This window comes from Scyliorhinus torazame, chromosome 16 (assembly GCF_047496885.1).
Source record: "Scyliorhinus torazame isolate Kashiwa2021f chromosome 16, sScyTor2.1, whole genome shotgun sequence".
Classification (NCBI taxonomy): domain Eukaryota; kingdom Metazoa; phylum Chordata; class Chondrichthyes; order Carcharhiniformes; family Scyliorhinidae; genus Scyliorhinus; species Scyliorhinus torazame.
The window spans coordinates 137533917-137552877 of NC_092722.1; the positions used below are offsets into that span (position 1 = coordinate 137533917).

At 46.9% G+C, this 18961-nt stretch overlaps 1 protein-coding gene across 1 annotated transcript in view; it reads right to left on the reverse strand.

Moving 5' to 3' along the window:
* Positions 1 to 357: 357 nt before the first annotated feature.
* valopa (vertebrate ancient long opsin a) overlaps positions 358 to 18961 on the reverse strand; it is a 70040-nt gene continuing 51436 nt past the window's right edge. Inside the window, exons 3-5 of the mRNA XM_072479137.1 lie at positions 16387 to 16504; positions 15615 to 15854; positions 358 to 1042 (exon numbers count right to left, since the gene is read on the reverse strand). Coding sequence (XP_072335238.1) covers positions 836 to 1042; positions 15615 to 15854; positions 16387 to 16504 — 565 coding nt within the window. The 3' untranslated portion in view covers positions 358 to 835. The remainder of the gene's footprint in view (positions 1043 to 15614; positions 15855 to 16386; positions 16505 to 18961) is intronic.

The window sequence follows — 18961 nt, forward strand, 5'->3', positions numbered from 1 at the left end:
ATGCACTGCAGGTACTTTTCTGAAGAAGTTTCGAGAGAGTACATTTGACTCAAAACATTAATTCTGAATTTCTCCCTCCACAGATGCTGCCAGACCTGCTGAATTGTACAACAGTTTGTTTACATTTCACTGAAGGTACTTCTGAGTTACTCATGCACTGCCCACAACGTTGATCAAAAATTCTACCCCATAACCCATAAGGTATGGGATCGTAATACAAGAACAATAAAACTCTGGCTTATGCAATGTATTGCTGTATGATTGGGATTTCAAAGGATATACATTAGACAGCAATAATTGGACAGTGTCTGATCTCAATGGCTTATTTATAAAATAACTTAATAGCCAATGGGTGTATTTGGTTTATAAGGCAAGACAATTTAATTTCCACAACTAAATGTGCAGTTTGAAATTCTTGTCACAATTCACGACATTTGCAAACAATCGTTACTAATTGGAAAAGTATATGCCTGTATAATAGACAGATGAATCGCTTCAATCACATAATTCCAAATCTCAACAATGCTGTTGTGAATTATATCACAATGTGAAGTTGTGATTATCAATTTAAGCTGCATGCGTAACAGATTAATAAACGCTGTAACCACTAACATATCTCGACTACGTTCTTGAGCATGTTCATTCAATCTCTTATCTGAGACTCATTATTGCCATGGTCAATGAATTGAACATAGAAGAGACTATTGACAGTTTGGCAAGCTACCATTATACATCCAATTTACACCATGTCGCACACGGTAGTGATATCTAATGATTGAATACTTTTACTGTATATAGACATGCCACATGTCCCTTGTATTTACACAAGGTAAACTTAATTCTCAGGAATTGGCAGCTGAGCAAAGGTTTCACGTTTGTTTCCCTCTTCGTGCTTCGTTGCTGTATTGCTGTAAGAAGTCACCCGTGTTGCAATGGTGGACATTTCTCTCTCATTATTGTTACCAGCTGGCATTACATGCTCTGCTGTTGGGTTGATTTCAGGTTCACTGAGGCTGAACATTTGGAGGAGACATTTCCTAAACTGAATATACATAAGAAAAGTTTCAGAAATCAAATATTCGAAAAGAAAATATAAGTATTGCAATATGGATTTCAAGCTCAGTTAAATATATGAAATGTTCTTGATCTCCTGCCACAGAAAACAAACAGTTTGATTGTGTTCCTTTACAAATAAAGGGATGTATTTTCATTAATATGAAAATTTAAAGTTTTGGTTACCCTTGCTATAATATTTTCACTGTGACAAGAACATTGGATTTAATTTAAAACTTTTGCAAAACTGGGCGTAATTCTTTGTTTGGGGACAAAGGGCATGACCTTCCGGCCTCGTTATACTCTCGCTCAAGCAAAGCGAGGCTGGCTAATAGCGGGAGAGGCCATAAACGAGATCCTTGGCGGGCGGCAAACAATTTGTGATGCGACCGGCTCGCTCCCCGAGGTGAAACCAGGATCTCGCCAAAGTGCGGTGAGAAACCAATTATCACCACTTAAGCCCCATTTCCATAGAGCCACCCCTTATCCAATGGCCTGCTGTTATTCAACGGCCTCCCCAACAGGTGGTCAAGCTGGGACCGATTAGTGCTCTTTTTTTAAAAGTATGATCCAGGCGGAAGGGCTTTTGTGGGAGTCAAGATGAGTAGCCATCTTTGCTCACAGGCAAAGAGGCCGGGAGCGCTGGGCTTGCTGCCCCTGTGTTCGGCGGGAGGTGGGGGACCCTTGGCTGAGGATGGGGGACCCTCTGCAGGGTCGGCTGCCATGGGAGGGTGGGGGGAGTGCTTTGGAGGGCAACTGGGATGCAACCGCCCCATGCCAACCCTGGATCGTGAGTATCCTTTCTGGGGGCAACACTTGTCCCTGCCCGTCTGCCCCAATGACCAGCTATAACCCCCGAGGCCTCTGGGGGAATAAAGGGTCCCGAGGTGGGAGCCACCACACTTTGTCAACCTAACACCCTCTCCCAATGCCTTACAGATATTGAACGCTACAGCAGGGATGCTGGACACAGAGGTTGTCCTAGTGATGCTGGTGCTATACGATGCGGCCAGACGCCGGAGTGGCGACAGCAGCAGCAGCGTCTGTAGATGCTTGATGCAGCGACCCATGTGCCAGACCACACCCCATACCCTGAGGACCCGGCCACCCATCAGGCCAAGGGGAACCCAGCGGGTGAGTCCCGCGACGGCCCAGGGTGTACAAGAATCGTGTGTGCCGCAGGAGGCTTCACCTCAACAAGGAGGCGGTGCAACACCTGCACCGTATCCTCGTGGACTTGGCACTACGTGGAGGAGGATGACTACCAAGGTCACTGCAGCTCTGAACTTTTACGCCACAAGATGTTTCCAGGGCTCAAGCAGGGACCTGTGTGGTATCTCGCAGGCCACAGCCCACAGGTGCATCCAGCAGGTCACGAATGCCTTGTATGCCCGGGCGGAAGACTACATCGTTTTTGACATGGATCACGTTCAGCAAGATGCCCAGGCTGCAGGATTCACCACCATCGCTGGGATGCCCCAGTGTTCAGGGGGTCATAGATGTCACGCATGTTGTCCTGCACTCACCTGGCCACCTGGGGGTATCCTATGTTAACAGAAAGTGGTTCTACTCCCTGAACATACAGCTCATGTGCGACCACCAGATGAAGCTAATGCACCTGTGTGCCTGCTTCCTGAGGAGTGGGCACGACAGCTACATCCTGCAGCAATCGGTCATCCCTGCCCTCTCCAAGGAGCACCTCAGGATGGGCGGCTGGCTCTTGGGGGATAAGGGATATCCGCTGAGGATCTGGCTAATGATGCCAGTATGGAGGCCGGAGACCGAAGTAGAGACCCAGTACAACGAGGCCCATGTGGTCACCCAGGGTATCATTGAGTGGTGCATCCGCCTCCTCAAGATGCACTTCCGATGCCTCAACAGCTCTGGCGGTGCATTCCTTTGTGGTCGCCCGCTTTGTTGTTATCTGCTGTGTCCTCCACAACCTGGCACAGCAGCGGGGCGACGAGCTGGATGTTGGTGACAAGGAACATGTGGCCACTTACGACGAGGCGGAGGAGGAGGAGGGGGACAAGGACGAGGAGGGTGAAGATGAGGAGGTGCTGGACCAGCAGAGCTTGGAGGACGTGGCTGGGGAGGAACCTGAGGCTCAGCCGGAGGCTGCAAAACAGATGGCAGCGGTGAGGGTCCAGCAAGCCCGGAGGGCCAGGGAAGCCTTCATGCTCACCCGCTTCACCTCGGACGTGGCCTGGTCCATTGTCCCATCCTTGTCCACCCCTGTTTCCCACACTCCCAGGGTATGTGTCACACCACTCTAGGGTGCTGGGACTGTGCTGGCACTGTCCGTGGGTTAATGTCGAGGGCAGGGCATCACCTGCACAGCCTCCCAGAACAGGCGGTGGAATGTGGCGACTAGGGGCTTTTTACAGGAACTTCATTTGAAACCTACTTGTGACAATAAGCCAATTTCATTTAATTGCAGAAGAAAGTGACAGAGGCATCCTACAGGTTGTGCACAAAGTTGTTTATTGTTCAATACAGGACCCCATTCTCCCAATGGTGCTGCCCCCCAACCATCCCCCCCCCCCCCGATCACCCCCCCACCGGGTGCCCTCAGTGATCCCGACGTGCATGGCCCTCCTCGCTCTACCATTACATCTAGGTGTCTCCCCAAGATGCACATCTGATGTGTAGGAGCCCAGCTGCTTACCTCGTCCCGTGGCCTTCGGTGCCCCTGCTGGGCATCCTCTGGGGGCTCTGGGGCCGGAGGGTCCCGGCTCACCTGTCGACGGCACATGTACATCCGTGTCACCTTATCCCGTGTGCTGATCCCAAGATGCAGCCTCATCAGAGGGGTGGAACTCGGGGGGAGCTGGTGGCCACCGTCGCCACCCCATGGGATGGGTCCAGGTTGGCCCTCAGTGTCCCCCCTCCTATTCAGTACGCATAGGGCCCTGGGGTTTATCTTGGGATGGAGGGGCAGCTGGTTTGAGCCCCGGTTGCCCCTGCATCATCTGACTCTGCCAGCCCTGGCAGTTCCCCAATGTCTGCACCATCATGCCAACACCCTCAATGATGCTCCACAGTGATTGGGCCATGCTCTTTAGTGCCTTGGCAATGCCCACCTGTGATTGGGACAAGCTACGTTACACCTCAGCCACTCCCATCTGAAAGCGGGACATGTCCCGCAGAACCTCATCAAGGTCAGCCTGGTACAGGGTGACATCCCCCAGCGAGGCAGACATTTTGTCGAGACCCTTGGCCATGGCCGTCACCGATTGAGTGACGTCTTGGACATATTCACTAATGGTGCCACGTTGTGCACCAGGCTCTCCACTGTGGTCATCACCCTGGCAGTGTTGGCCTCGGTGCCACTCATTGCCAGTGCCATCTCCTGCGCCCGCCTGGGACTCCTCCAATCAGCTATGGTTCTGTTGGAGTGACGCTGACATCTCCCTCTGAATGTCCTGGCGCCCCCTAATGTCTCCATCGGCTCCTGTTCTAGAGCCTCAGCATCAAGCTGGGACCCAGCTGGGTCTTGGGATCCAGCAGCCCTCTGACTGCTATCTCACCTGGGGGTTCCTACCTCCACCAGATGTGCATCATCTGCAATGTGGTGCTCACCAGATTGTGCCCCAGAAGCCTGACCACTACCATTTCCCACCGAGGTGTGTGTATCTGCACTGGTGAGGAGTGGAGATGACAGCTACACCATGACAATAACGGTTGCATCCTCGAAGCTCTCGTCTGAGGTGTTCTACTCGGAGTCAGGAGAGGGGGCCGCCCGGAATGGGCCGGTGCTTTCGGCTGGAGAACGTGCAGGAGAATGGACATGTAGTCAGTGGGAGGGATGGGTCAGTCAATAAGGCAATTGATACTCAAGTTTGATAGGTTATCCGGGCGGAGTCCGGTTGTTCCTCATCTCTGCAGCGTCCGCCAGCCTCCACGTTGGTGACCGCCCTGTCCTCGGCCACACCAGTCACTTCCAGGGCGCGCCTCGAATGGGGTGAGGATTCTCAAATCCGGCACCCTTCCGCCAGTCTGGGCCCTCTCCCGCCGATTATGTCGCGCTTTTCTTGAGCAGACTCAGAGGGGGCATCGTGAGCCACACGCGTGGTTCACAGTTGTTTGGGTGGGTGGATGTGGAGGGAGAGTTGTGGTGGAGGGAGGGGTGAAGGGGTAGGTGGAGAGAAAGTTGAAGGGGAGGGGTGGAGAGAAGGTTGAAGGGGTAGGTGGAGAGAAGGTTGAAGGAGAGGGGTGGGGGAAGGGTTGGGGGGTCGCCTGAGGGCTTGGGGGAATGGATGCTCCCTTGGGAGGAGGTTTGCATCTACTCACTCGTGCTGCCCAGTGTAGGTCATTGACCTTCCGACACTGGAGGCCAGTCCGCCTGGCCACACTCGCCGAGCTGCTGCCACCTCGTCCCAGGCAGCACTGGCTGCCTTGTGGCTCACCCTCTGGGGCTCCCGAGGGGACAGGACATCTCTCCTGGCTTCCACCGCGTCCAGGAATCTCCCAGGCCAGCATCTCTGAATGATGGGGCTGGTCTCCTCGGCACCATTGTTGCGAGCCGGCTGGGGTTGGCTGAGCAAGTGCAGCTTAATTGCTGTTCCACCTTGTTAGTGGGGGGCTGGCGAGCACGGTGCCAGCGAATCAGCTGGCAAGCCATCATTTGGAGCGGGAAGCCCGTGAGGCTTCCTTAAGCGGACCAATTAACATTGAATAGCATTTCCGGCATCGCTGGGCCGAGCACCGAGAAACCTGCGGCAGTTCCCGCTCGCCACAGTACTTTGAAATTTTTCCGAAGAATCGCCCCCTAAGTGTTGACTCCGGGACTGCATCGTGTATGGTTTGCGTTCCCATTGGGAGTGCTCTTTCTGGATCAATTCGGGACATGCCAAAGGGCCAGCATTCTGCTGGCATGAATTCCGGCCAATTTGCGGGCCAGCGGGAGCGGGCTCCGGGGTCCTTGTGGGGGGCGGGCACGGGGCGATCTGGCCCGGGTGGGTACCCCCACGGTGGCCTGACCCGCGATCGGGATCCACCGATCGGCAGGCACTCTTTTCCCTCCGTCTCGGCCACAGTTTTCACCACGGCCGATGCGGAAGGGACCCCCCCCCCACTGTACATGCATGCATATGACGTCAGCAGCTGATGCACCCGCGCATGCGCGGACTTCCGCCGGCCGGCGAAGACCTTTCGGCCCTGGCGTGGCCAAAGGCCTTTCCCGCCGGCCGGCGGAGCGCCAACCACTCCGGCGCGGGCCGAGCCCCTCAAGGCGAGGGCTTGGCCCCTAAAGGTGCGGAGAAATCCGCACCTTTGGGGTGGCCCGACGCCGGAGTGGTTCCCACCACTCCTACCCGCCGGTCCCCCCTGCCCGGCCGGGTAGGGGAGAATCCCGGCCCTGGTATCTGCAACTTTTTTTGAGCGCTTCACTTACCACACACACTGCAGTCACCAAGATGTCTCAAAGAAGACCTGCCTAAGTTCATGAGTCCGAGGTGGACCCACAGCTCCCATGCCAGAGGAGCGGAGGGACACCCCCTTCGCCAGGGTGGGCCGCAGACTCAAGCCTGCCCTCCTGAACAGCTCCTGGGTGGTGGTGGCAGAGGCAGTCAGCGCTGCCAGTCTCACTAGCAAGAGACAGCTGGTGATCCAGAGGGGTGGGAGTCACTGGTGTAACCGCTGCCCTGAGAGGGGCAGAGAACCTGGGGGGGGTTTGCTAGGCCATGGTGCAGGTGTCCTCTGGTTGGGTTGAGCCCTGCTGATCCCCTGTTTCCTCTGCATTGGGGCGGCGCTTTTGAGGAGTGCTAATACCTGGTGCGCACCTGATTGAGCTTCACCCTTGATGGAATAGCTCAGGTATGAGGGTATCCTGAAGGCGGTCTGGGTGGGCTCATAGATTACCACAGGCCTTTAAAGTTCACAGGCAGCACTCAGTAGTGTCAGCAGCCAGGAGCCTCTAATCAGCACCCAAGAGGCCTATTTAAAAGACAGACTGCAGCAATGCCGGTCTGAGCCAGGCCACCCTGATCCCGAGGGCTACACCACAAGTCCATGGACTTGGCACCAAGCCATTACCTGCTCCTCAGCTCAGGCAACCATTCCCTAGCAAGGCCACCTTCTGCAGGTATATTGCCCAGTCTATATTTTTAAATACCTTTTGTAATTCATGCCCACGAGACTTCCACATGAGAGGCGCGGAGCGTTGCGGAAGGGCGGAGCATACTGTGTCCAACCCTCTAATCACATTTAAATGTATGTAAATGCTGGTTCTGCATGCTGCCACCGGCACAGGGCTCAAACCTCATTAATGCCACCAGTAAGGGACCGGAACATAGCGTCTGAATCAGCGCCATGCATGGACCTCGATTTTGCCTGGACACCCGATTGCGGTACGCGTTGTTGTGTCGTGATATAGAGAATTTTTTCCTTTTCTTCTCATTCTTGCGGTTGAGATTGAATTAATTAATAAATAGTGCTAATATCAGTCTAGAAATTCAAGCTAAAATTAAACTGAACTTTAGTTGTATACATCTATTATTTTGTTTTTGACTTGAATACGTTTTTTGGTGTCATCCATCATAAACAGGTAAAATGCAACTAAATATAATATCGGAATTCATTCACAATGAATGCAAATATCAAGGATAACACTTCCAAAGCATTATTTTCTAAAATCCTAAATCTCTTTGCTGGTAGTATCAATATTATTGTGCAACACCACATGATTGAAAGATTAAGTCAGTTTTAGCTAAGCCTCTGTGTGTTGTGTTCAGTGTTCGATGTCTAGCAAGGAATCCACTTGTGAATAGCTTGTGACTTGTCCAAACCAGGATTGTTATTGAATCACACATGGCAAGGTAACGGTCTGAGGCAGGGCAAGTTATCATGGAATTTCTTTATATTCCCCTGGAACTACCCCTATGCACGACTGTCCTCATGTACGTCTTATAACCATCTGCCCTCACATATCTTGTCACATGACCACTGTCTCCAGATCTGTACCGCCACCTGCTGGTGAAGTTCGCACCGCCAGCTATCTACAATATTGTTTTCAGGAATGTCACCACACTGTGGACAGGGTAGTTCCTCTGAAGTACAATAATGCATAACTGTCCATATGCTGCTATTAGCTTTCAAGTCCTAGGTTTTGTGCATCATTTGCCATCTGAGAGGGCAAAGACTGCACAGCTTACAGAGAGGAAAAATGTATTTCTGCAATGTGCATGTGTTATTCCTTGTGTCTGAATAAAGCTCGTTGTCTTACAGTTGAAGTAGATGCTTTATTGTGAGTTTGTTCTCTCCCCAGCGCGTATACTATGTGACATCTGAGCTGCCTGTCTGTGTCCTGCTCACCAGCTGCCATTCCTGTGAAGTCTCTTGACTTCCTGTTTGTATATATGTACATCTCTGGTGCTTCCTCTAGTGGTTACTTAGTTGTAGTGTATTTACATTAACCCCTTGTGTATAAACAGTGATGCATATCACTACATCCCCCCTTTTTTCATTTTACATATTTTCTTACTTTGTTAAAGAAAATTGTACAAAACATGTAGATAAATGATGTGTACAAGTGGGATGGTATTGATGATTATTAAAAGCCAATTAATAACTATGAGTGTAATCTTAATTAACAAAAAATTATGAGTCCAACTTTATGAATTTATTCAGTTGTGTTTTTTTCTGTTGTTGACATGATGATATTGATATTGTAACTTCTTTGTGAATGTCATCAGTGTTCTTGTGAATAAGTAACCAACAAGTCATCACGAGGTGTTCGAATGGTTGAACCACTGATGTTGACTAACATGAACTTTTTTCTGTGCTTGTGGCATCGATTCAGTATGTCATCTGCCTTGAAAGCTGGTGTGCTTGTTTGTTCTGGAGCAAATGTGAATTTGTGAGCTTCGTTGTCATGCCATAGTATGTTTGTATTATTGTCATTGTTTTGGTATGTGCTGTTGCATTGTCCTTCATGTGCAGAGTTGTACCATGTGTTGTACAGATCGTTGTTTCATTGTTGTTGTTTCCATCGTTTCTGTCTTTGTTGTTTTCATTGTCGTTCTTGTTGTTGTTTTTGTCATGCTTGATGTTTCTGTTTTTGTTGTTTTCATTATTGTTTTTGTTATGCTTCTTATTGTTGTTTTTGTTGTTGTTCTTGTGGTTCTTGTTGTTCTTGTTGCGCTCAATGACTGTTCCGTGTGGATAATGTGAATCATTCTCCAAGTTATTGATGTCAGTGTCCTCTGTGGCATCTGCTGTTTCATTGAGCGTTTCTTCTTGAGGATTGTGAGAATGATCTGATGTTGCATTGATCTTGGTGACATCAGTCATTTGTGGTGGATTTGATTCCTCTTCTTTGCTTCCTTGGTGCTCCTCTTCTGGAGTCATTTCTGGTTAATTTAAATCATCTTTGGTTTCTTGATGCTGCTCTTCTGGAGTCAAAATCTTCAAGGTTTCATTTTCTTGTGGGTAGTTTAGAATGGAAGAGGTTTCAATTGACGTGGTCTCACTGGACACATGAGTAGCTCTACTCTGATTGTTGAGTACTTCTGTACAGACGAGCTGAGATCTGTCAGTCTCACTGTGTTCCCGCACATCTTGTAAGTCGCTTGTGATCACACTGTCACTTTCTCACAGACAGTGGGTAGACTTACTTACATTGTCTTCTTGTTGATTATGTGAGCTGGGTAGACTTTTATAGTCTGCTTCTGGTTGCTCAGATACAGTGGGTAGACCTTCATGGTCTTGTTCATGCATGGCATTCGCTATGGAGTCTTTGATTTCTTCCATTTTGGAGTCTGTCAGCGAGCTCTCTGTGGAGGCTTGCGTCACTCTCTCTGTGGAGTCTTTCATCGCTCTCTCCGTGGAATTGTGCAGTGTTCTCTCTGTGGAGTCGATCTGTGCTCTCTCAAAGGAGTCGGTCAGTACTCTCTGTGTGGCGCCGTGTTCTTCTTGGGTATTTGACAGGTTGCCGTTATCCAATGTATCGACGATCTGCCATTGCATCATGGTATTAGATTAATCTACCATGAGTAGAGTCGTGTTGAGCTTTGCAACCATGTTGCTGATGCTACGATTAGCATATCCGAATACCTCAGCCATGTCTGAGTAATATTTTTCGATAAACAAATCATCTTTTTTTGGTTCAGATTTGTTATTGTTCTCTTCATGTTCAATGAACAAATCATCTTCTTTGGTTTCGGATTTGTTATTGTGCTCATCACTTTGGGTGGTGCAAACTGCTTGTTCCAGGGTGCGGCGAAATATAAATTCAGGCATTGTTGTGCCTTTTGAGATTGGATTTGTTGGCTTTGTGCCTTTAAGAGTCTTGCTTGTGATTTCTGGGCATTTCTCCTTTCAGTGGGCGTGGTCTGCGTCTTCTGACATCATGACGCTCGTGAGAATCAGTTGTGCATGGGCAAATCGATGTTTCTTTACTGTGTGCTTTTTTTTGTAAACTGTGCATCTGCACCATGCCCATGTGCAGATCCATCTTTGAATGGTGCGCTCTTTTTGACCAACTGTACATGTGCGGTTTGCGCATGCGCAGATCCATCGTCGAACTGTGTTGTCTTTTCATTCAACTGCGCATGTGCGACTTGCACATGCGCAGAACGATCTGTATCCAAAACGTCTTTTTTCAATTGCGCATGCGCAGAACGATCTGAGTCCAAAACGGCTGTTTTCAACTGCGCATGAGCAGACCCAGATTTGCGTCTTTTGTTCCCCGGATAGTTTAAAATGTGCTCAGACGCCAATTTAACTTCTTCAGACCTGTGTAAAAGAACTTTATCAGTGTTTTTTCTAGGTAAGCACTTAATGTTATCTTTTTCTTGCAATCTGCACTTTTCAATCGCGATTTCCAGCATTAAGTCTTTCTGTTCTGGTAATGATTGTTTGAGTTTCGCATCACTCATTCCCTGTGCAATTTGGTCTCCAAGCATTCAATGTCTTAAAACAGCATTGTTACTGGTGTTACAGAGATCTTCAAATTTTTGCAGTATTACTTCTAATTTGGTGTTGTCTTCACCTTTCAAGTATTTAAAGCCGTTATATATTTCTCTAGCTTCATGTCCTGCGAGAAGCAGTGCTATTTTCATTTCTTCAGAGGCTGCTCTCAAATCATTAGCTATGATATATATTTCGAACGTTTGTTTAAAGATTTTCCATCTATGACTTAAATTATCGGTTATTTTCAGCTGCAGTGGAGTTCCAACAAGTTTCATTGAATCAGAGAAGTCTCCCCACGTGAAATGTCCGGTACGAGTTTTCTTGTCATTTCTATCTTTCTGTGTCTGCATCTTGTGTAATCTTATAGTAAGCGTTCTGAAGTCACCTGGTATCATGTGTTATTACTTGTGTCTGAATAGAGCTCGTCGCCTTACAGTTGAAGTAGATGCTTTATTGCAAGTTTGTTCTCTCTCCAGCACTTATACTATGTTACATCTGAGCTGCCTGCCTGTGTCCTGCTCACCAGCTGCCATTCCTGTGAAGAGTCTCTTGACTTCTTGTTTGTCAATATATATACGGTGCTCCCTCTAGTGGTTACGTAGTTGTAGTGTATTTACATTAACCCCTTGTGTATATACAGTGATGCATATCACTACAGTGCATGCTTAATGTGGATTCCTTCAACCCGCATGGGCCACACGGCTTTTCTCATTGACATCATTGAAAATGCAGGTGTTGTCTGCCTTTGGAAAATCAATCAAATCTGTGCAGTGTCGCGAGCAGCAGATCTACACAAATATATTTGTGTCGCTCTTAATATCTACTTAGAGGTGAACAAGAGTAATCGGAGTCAATTCAGTAGGGTCTGCAACCTCTAGGGGCTTTGTGTGCTGGCACATGATTGAATTGACTAAGCCTGATAATGTACAAAGAGACTGAAACTCAGGTCTGTAGTGTGACTGGAAACTAGAGGTTCACCTTCAGCTGCTCTTGGTGTAGACCCTCCCCCCCCCCACCTAGTGCAGCATATGATGGGTTAATAGTTATGGTAATGAGATAGTGTTGTGTATCATGATTTACAGTGGCATTAGCAATCATGTGCTGAAGACTCTGTAGAGCAGATAGAATAGTCTGTACAGACGAGAGAAAGACTTACCTAGAAGCTGACCATGGATGTTGTGTATATAATATGGATAAAGTAGCTTTGAAATAACCTACCTGAGTCATTCATGAGTCAAGGGAAACATTCCCAGTATAGATGAGGCCATGAGATGAACACCCTACTTTGGGGCAGCACAGTAGCATTGTGGATAGCACAATTGCTTCACAGCTCCAGGGTCCCAGGTTCGATTCTGGCTTGGGTCACTGTCTGTGCGGAGTCTGCACATCCTCCCCGTGTGTGCGTGGGTTTCCTCCGGGTGCTCCGGTTTCCTCCCACAGTCCAAAGATGTGCAGGTTAGGTGGATTGGCCATGATAAATTGCCCTTAGTGTCCAAAATTGCCCTTAGTGTTGGGTGGGGTTACTAGTTTATGGGGATAGGGTGGAGGTGCTGACCTTAGGTAGGGTGCTCTTTCCAACAGCAGGTGCAGACTCGATGGGCAGAATGGCCTCCTTCTGCACTGTAAATTCTATGAAAATTCTATCTATGATAATCAGATTATTTTCAACAACAAAGAACAAAGAAATGTACAGCACAGGAACAGACCCTTCGGCCCTCCAAGCCCGTGCCGACCATGCTGCCCGACTAAACTACAATCTTCTACACTTCCTGGGTCCGTATCCTTCTATTCCCATCCTATTCATATATTTGTCAAGATGCCTCTTAAATGTCCCTATCGTCCCTACTTCCACTACCTCCTCCGGTAGCGAGTTCCAGGCACCCACTACCCTCTGCGTAAAAAACTTGCCTCGTACATCTACTCGAAACCTATGCCCCCTAGTAATTGACCCCTCTACCCTGGGGAAAAGCCTCTGACTATCCACTCTGTCTATGCCCCCCATAATTTTGTATACCTCTATCAGGTCTCCCCTCAACCTCCTTCGTTCCAGTGAGAACAAACCGAGTTTATTCAACCGCTCCTCATAGCTAATGCCCTCCATACCAGGCAACATTCTGGTAAATCTCTTCTGCACCCTCTCTAAAGCCTCCACATCCTTCTGGTAATGTGGCGACCAGAATTGAACACTATACTCCAAGTGTGGCCTAACTAAGGTTCTATACAGCTGCAACATGACTTGCCAATTCTTATACTCAATGCCCCGGCCAATGAAGGCAAGCATGCCGTATGCCTTCTTGACTACCTTCTCCACCTGTGTTGCCCCTTTTAATGACCTGTGGACCTGTACTCCTAGATCTCTTTGACTTTCAATACTCTTGAGCGTTCTACCATTCACTGTATATTCCCTACCTAGCATTAGACCTTCCAAAATGCATTACCTCACATTTGTCCGGATTCAACTCCATCTGCCATCTCTCCGCCCAAGTCTCCAGACAATCTAAATCCTGCTGTATCCTCCGACAGTCCTCATCGCTATCCGCAATTCCACCAACCTTTGTGTCGTCTGCAAACTTACTAATCAGACCAGTTACATTTTCCTCCAAATCATTCATATATACTACAAAGAGCAAAGGTCCCAGCACTGATCCCTGTGGAACACCACTGGTCACAGCCCTCCAATTAGAAAAGCATCCCTCCATTGCTACTCTCTGCCTTCTATGGCCTAGCCAGTTCTGTATCCACCTTGCCAGCTCACCCCTGATCCCGTGTGACTTCACCTTTTGTACTAGTCTACCATGAGGGACCTTGTCAAAGGCCTTACTGAAGTCCATATAGACAACATCTACTGCCCTACCTGCATCAATCATCTTAGTGACCTCCTCGAAAAACTCTATCAAGTTAGTGAGACACGACCTCCCCTTCACAAAACCGTGCTGCCTCTCACTAATACGTCCATTTGCTTCCAAATGGGAGTAGATCCTGTCTCGAAGAATTCTCTCCAGTAATTTCCCTACCACTGAAGTAAGGCTCACCGGCCTGCAGTTCCCGGGATTATCCTTGCTACCCTTCTTAAACAGAGGAACAACATTGGCTATTCTCCAGTCCTCCGGGACATCCCCTGAAGACAGCGAGGATCCAAAGATTTCTGTCAAGGCCTCAGCAATTTCCTCTCCAGCCTCCTTCAGTATTCTGGGGTAGATCCCATCAGGCCCTGGGGACTTATCTACCTTAATATTTCTTAAGACACCCAACACCTTGTCTTTTTGGATCACAATGTGACCCAGGCTATCTACACCCCCTTCTCCAGACTCAACATCTACCAATTCCTTCTCTTTGGTGAATACTGATGCAAAGTATTCATTTAGTACCTCGCCCATTTCCTCTGGCTCCACACATAGATTCCCTTGCCTATCCTTCAGTGGGCCAACCCTTTCCCTGGCTACCCTCTTGCTTTTTATGTACGTAACAGGTAACAATATGAATAACAACATGAGAAATCATCAGTGCAGTGACTTAGTGCAGTTCCATTGAAGTCATGCAATTGTATTTAATTTTTTCCTGAAAGCAATGCTAAATCAGCAAATTAAATGGCCTCAAAAACTGAACAGATTGCCAAATGCCATCTGCATTGGTTCCTGTCCTTCATTTTTGGAAACAAATGATTACAAATGGCACGTTGTATAATTTCACTTGAGACTTTCATTATTTTATTTTCTATTATTCGTCCTGGACAGTCCCACGGTCGAGCATAAGTTGCTTCCACTCTGGGGAAGCGGGTTTTATGGTGGCTGATTAGTCCAATCTTTAATTTGCAGACTCTGCGACAGGTTTGGCAGGTGGTGCTTGATGAGGTGGGTGGGTTGGATGTTCTGGAATCTGTGCTCTCCTTCCGCTGTTTATGCTTGACCTCCAATGTGCTCCACCCTGTGACGCTCAAGGTGGTTGGCGCATTCACGGATGCTTCATCTCCAGCTTATGCGTTCGAAGGTAAGTGATTCCCACGTGTCGATGGGGATGTTGCATTTATTTAGATAAGCTTTCAGAGCGTCCTGCAGCATTTCAGTTGCCCTACTAGTAGTCGCTCGCAATTGCGGAGCTCCGAATAGAGCACTTGTTTCGGGAGCCTCATGTCGGGCATGTGGACAATGTTGCCCGTCCATCGCAGCTGGTCGAGTGTGACCAGTGCCTCGATACCGGGGATATTGGCCAGCGAGAGGATCCTCACATTGGTATGTTATCCTGCCAGTGGATTTGCAGGATTTTGTGGAGGCAATATTGGTGATATCTCTCCAGGGATTTGAGGTGTCTGCTGTACATTGCCCATGTTTCTGATGCATACAGGAGGACATGGACCACGACGACTCTGCATTATTATTTATTAGTTTATGATGAGCAATATGGTTGTATACATCTGATCACAATTGTGAAATCATTGCACTGCAATGATTAATCTTACCTTTCTGTTGAATTGGCAAAATACTTCTAACGATTATGCTAGCTACTGTAATCATTACATTGCAGTTCAATCACTACAATTTTCACAGCCAAGTATCAGATTGTTATCATTGCTCTTGGCTAGTATTGCCGATAAATCTCAACATTGTCATTGCTGCATTGTAAATTTGCAGGAGAACAAAATAACAACAAACCTGTCCGTTCATGAACACGTAAATGACTGGATTATAAACTGTTGCAGTTTTTGAGAAGAAAGCTGGTATGGCTGCCAGCTGCGGATCTAACTTGATGGTTGGACAAATGGTCACAGTAATGGAGAAAACGGCATAAGGACACCAGCAGAAAAGAAATGCCACTATCATGACAACTACCATCCTGGTGACTTGCTTTTCAGGCTTCTTTGCGGTTCCCAGTCTCCCTTGGGTATTTGCCACCTATGGCAAAAAAAAATTAAAAGTCAGCTGTTTTACACAGGGTGTGCCCCGTTGTGGCGTAATTATTTGCCATCAATCATACAAACTACAACAGCAAAAAATCCTAAAAATGTCTTGTTGTTTTTCTGTTAACCTGAACATGTTGAAATGCTTTCTTTCTCCTTCTCAATCTGAATATGAATACTCATTTTAAAACATGTAGCTATGGAATAGCTGCACGTACACGAGTAACTGCCTGTTAACCTTGCCTCACTGTGTCACGACAGTGAGGTTAGCAGCATTAAACATAACACTCAAACTTTGGATTGTTGCCAGTGTTTAGCTAAGTAATGTGAGATAAACGTGCAATTGATTACCAAGCTGACATTCCAAATCAACTGGCAGTTGTGAAAATACTGGAAAACTAATGTGAACAACGTTGAGCTTGAAGTTTTATTTTAATTGGGTAAAACTATTTCTCTAATGAGCCAACGTTCAAGCTGAGATTCATGGTTCTACCAGAGAGTGGAATAATCGGTGAAAAGTGATTTACCTTCCTTAGTCTCTTCAACAGTTTTCCATAGGAAACGAATATAACCAATAAAGGGAAAATGAAGCAAGTTGTAAAAAGTGCAATAATATAGGAGTGATCATGGAATTCTCCAGAATACCTGAAATAAAAATAGCACAGTTATATATAATACCAAACACTTCAATAACCAGAATCAAGACATATTTGAGCTGAGAAATAAAAAATACAAAAATTGGAGCTCAAGAAACTGCTCGGTAAAATTGGTGCTTTAACAATTTTTGCCTCATAGAAGTTTGGAAAAATGTGCAATCTGATGCGCAGATTTTCACGGCTCAAAGGGTGACAACCAGTATTATTTATCTATAAGGTTATTTTAATAAATTATTCAATGGAAATGACCTTCCATCACAATCTAATTACAGGAGAACTGATTGATGAGAACATTCAGCACAATCTTCACATTAAGCTAACCAGTATTTATATTGTCCTTAGCAGCAACTGAACCAAGCCACACAGCATTCGAGGAGAATATTTCTCCTGAGTACACTGTGTAGTGAAATCATAAATACATGGGTCATGGCAAATTTTCTATTGTCTACAATTATGTTTTTTTTTTATTACAGCAAGCTGGTGTTTAATGAATGTTTTCATTTACAATATGAACAGTAAGCAACTAAATTCCGTTCCCATGCTTTAAAAATTCAGCCCTATCGTTGACAACCTCTTGATTGACTAGAACAAGATGTGCTTTAAGGAACTGATTTAACGCCTTAAGTGCAAGAACACAAGTAAGACCAGCTGTATCATCGATTTGAATTAAAAGGAATTAAAGTCATAGGGTCATTGAGGCCTACAGCACAGAAAAGGCCCTTCAGCCCATCGCGTCTGCACCAGACAAAAATGATCATCTAACTATTCTAATCGCATTTTCCAGCACTTGGCCAATAGCCTTGTGTCCCTTGGCATCGCAAATGCACATCTAAATACTTCTTAAATTTTATGAGGGTCTCTGTGTCCACCACCTTTTCAGGCAGCGAGTCCCTGACTCCCACCACCCTCTGGGTGAAAAAGACTTTTGTCACATCCCCTCTAAACCTACTGCCCCTTACCTTAAATCGATGCCGTCTGGTTATTGATCCCTCCACAAAGGGGAAAGTTTCTTCCTGTCGACTCTATCTATGCCCCTCATGATTGTATGCATCTCAATCATGTCCCCCCCTCACCGAGGCAATATCCTTGTAAATCTCCTCTGCAGCCTTTCAAGTGCTATCATGTCCTTCCAATAATGTGGATTCCAGGACTGCACACCATACTCTAGCTGTGGCCTAACCTATGTTTTATACATAATCTCCCTGCTCTTAAACTTGATGTCTTGGTTAATAAAGGCAAGTATATCATATACCTTCTGAACCATTGCATCCACCTGTACATGCACACCAAAGTCCCTCTGATCCTCATGCTTATCAGGGTCCTACCATTTATTCCCTTGCCTTGTTTGCCCTGCCCAAGCGCATCATCTCACAATTATCCGGATTGAATTTGCCACTGATCCGCCCATGTGACCAGCCCATCTATATCCTCCCATAATCTAAGGCTAAGCTCTCCACCATTTACCACGCCACTAATTTTCGTATCATCCGTAAACTTACTGGTCACCCCTCCTACATTCATGTCTACTCATTTATATAAACCACAAACAGCAAGGGCCCCATACTGCGAGACTGCACTGGACACAGGCTTCCAATCAGAAAATCACCTCTCGATCATCACCCTCTGCTTCCTGCCACTCAGCCAATTTTGGATCCAATTTGCCAAATTTCCTTGGATCCCATGAGTTCCTACCTTCGATATCGGTCTCCCATGTGGGACCTTATCAAAAACCTTGCTGAAGTCCATGTAAGCTATGTCAAATGCAGCTCTCTCATCTGTACATCTGGTCACCTCTTCAAAAAATTCAATCAAGTTGGTCAGACATGACCTCCCCTTATCAAAACCATGGTGACTGATCTCAATTGATCTCTGCCTCTCCAAATGCAGATTAATTTTGTCTCTCAGAATTGCTTCCAATAGCTTCCCCATCACTGAGGTTAGACTAACTGGCCTGTAATTTCTTGTTCATCCCTTCCTCCCTTGTTGAATAATGATACCACATTGGCTATCCTCTCGTCCTCCGACATCTCTCCTGTGGCCAGAGAGAAATTGAAAATTATTGCCAGTTCCTGCTATTTCCTCCCTTGCTTCACTCAGCAGCCTGGGATACATTTCATCTGAGCCTGGAGGTTTGCCTACTTTTAAGCCTGCCACTCAGAATGTCCTCTCCGTCTATGTTAATTCCTTTAATTTTATCACAGAACTTCTCCCTGATTTCTATACCCACACTGTCCCTCTCATGAGTGAACACTGATACAAAGTATTCATTTAGAATCCTACCTACATCCTCCAGGTCCACACACAAATTACCACTGTGGTCCTGAATGGGCTTACTCTTTCTCTAGTTATCCTTTTACCCTTAATGTATTTGGAAAACAATTTAGGATTTTCCTTTATTTTACCTGTCAGTATCAATTTTTGTCCCCTTTTTGTTCTCTTACTTTCC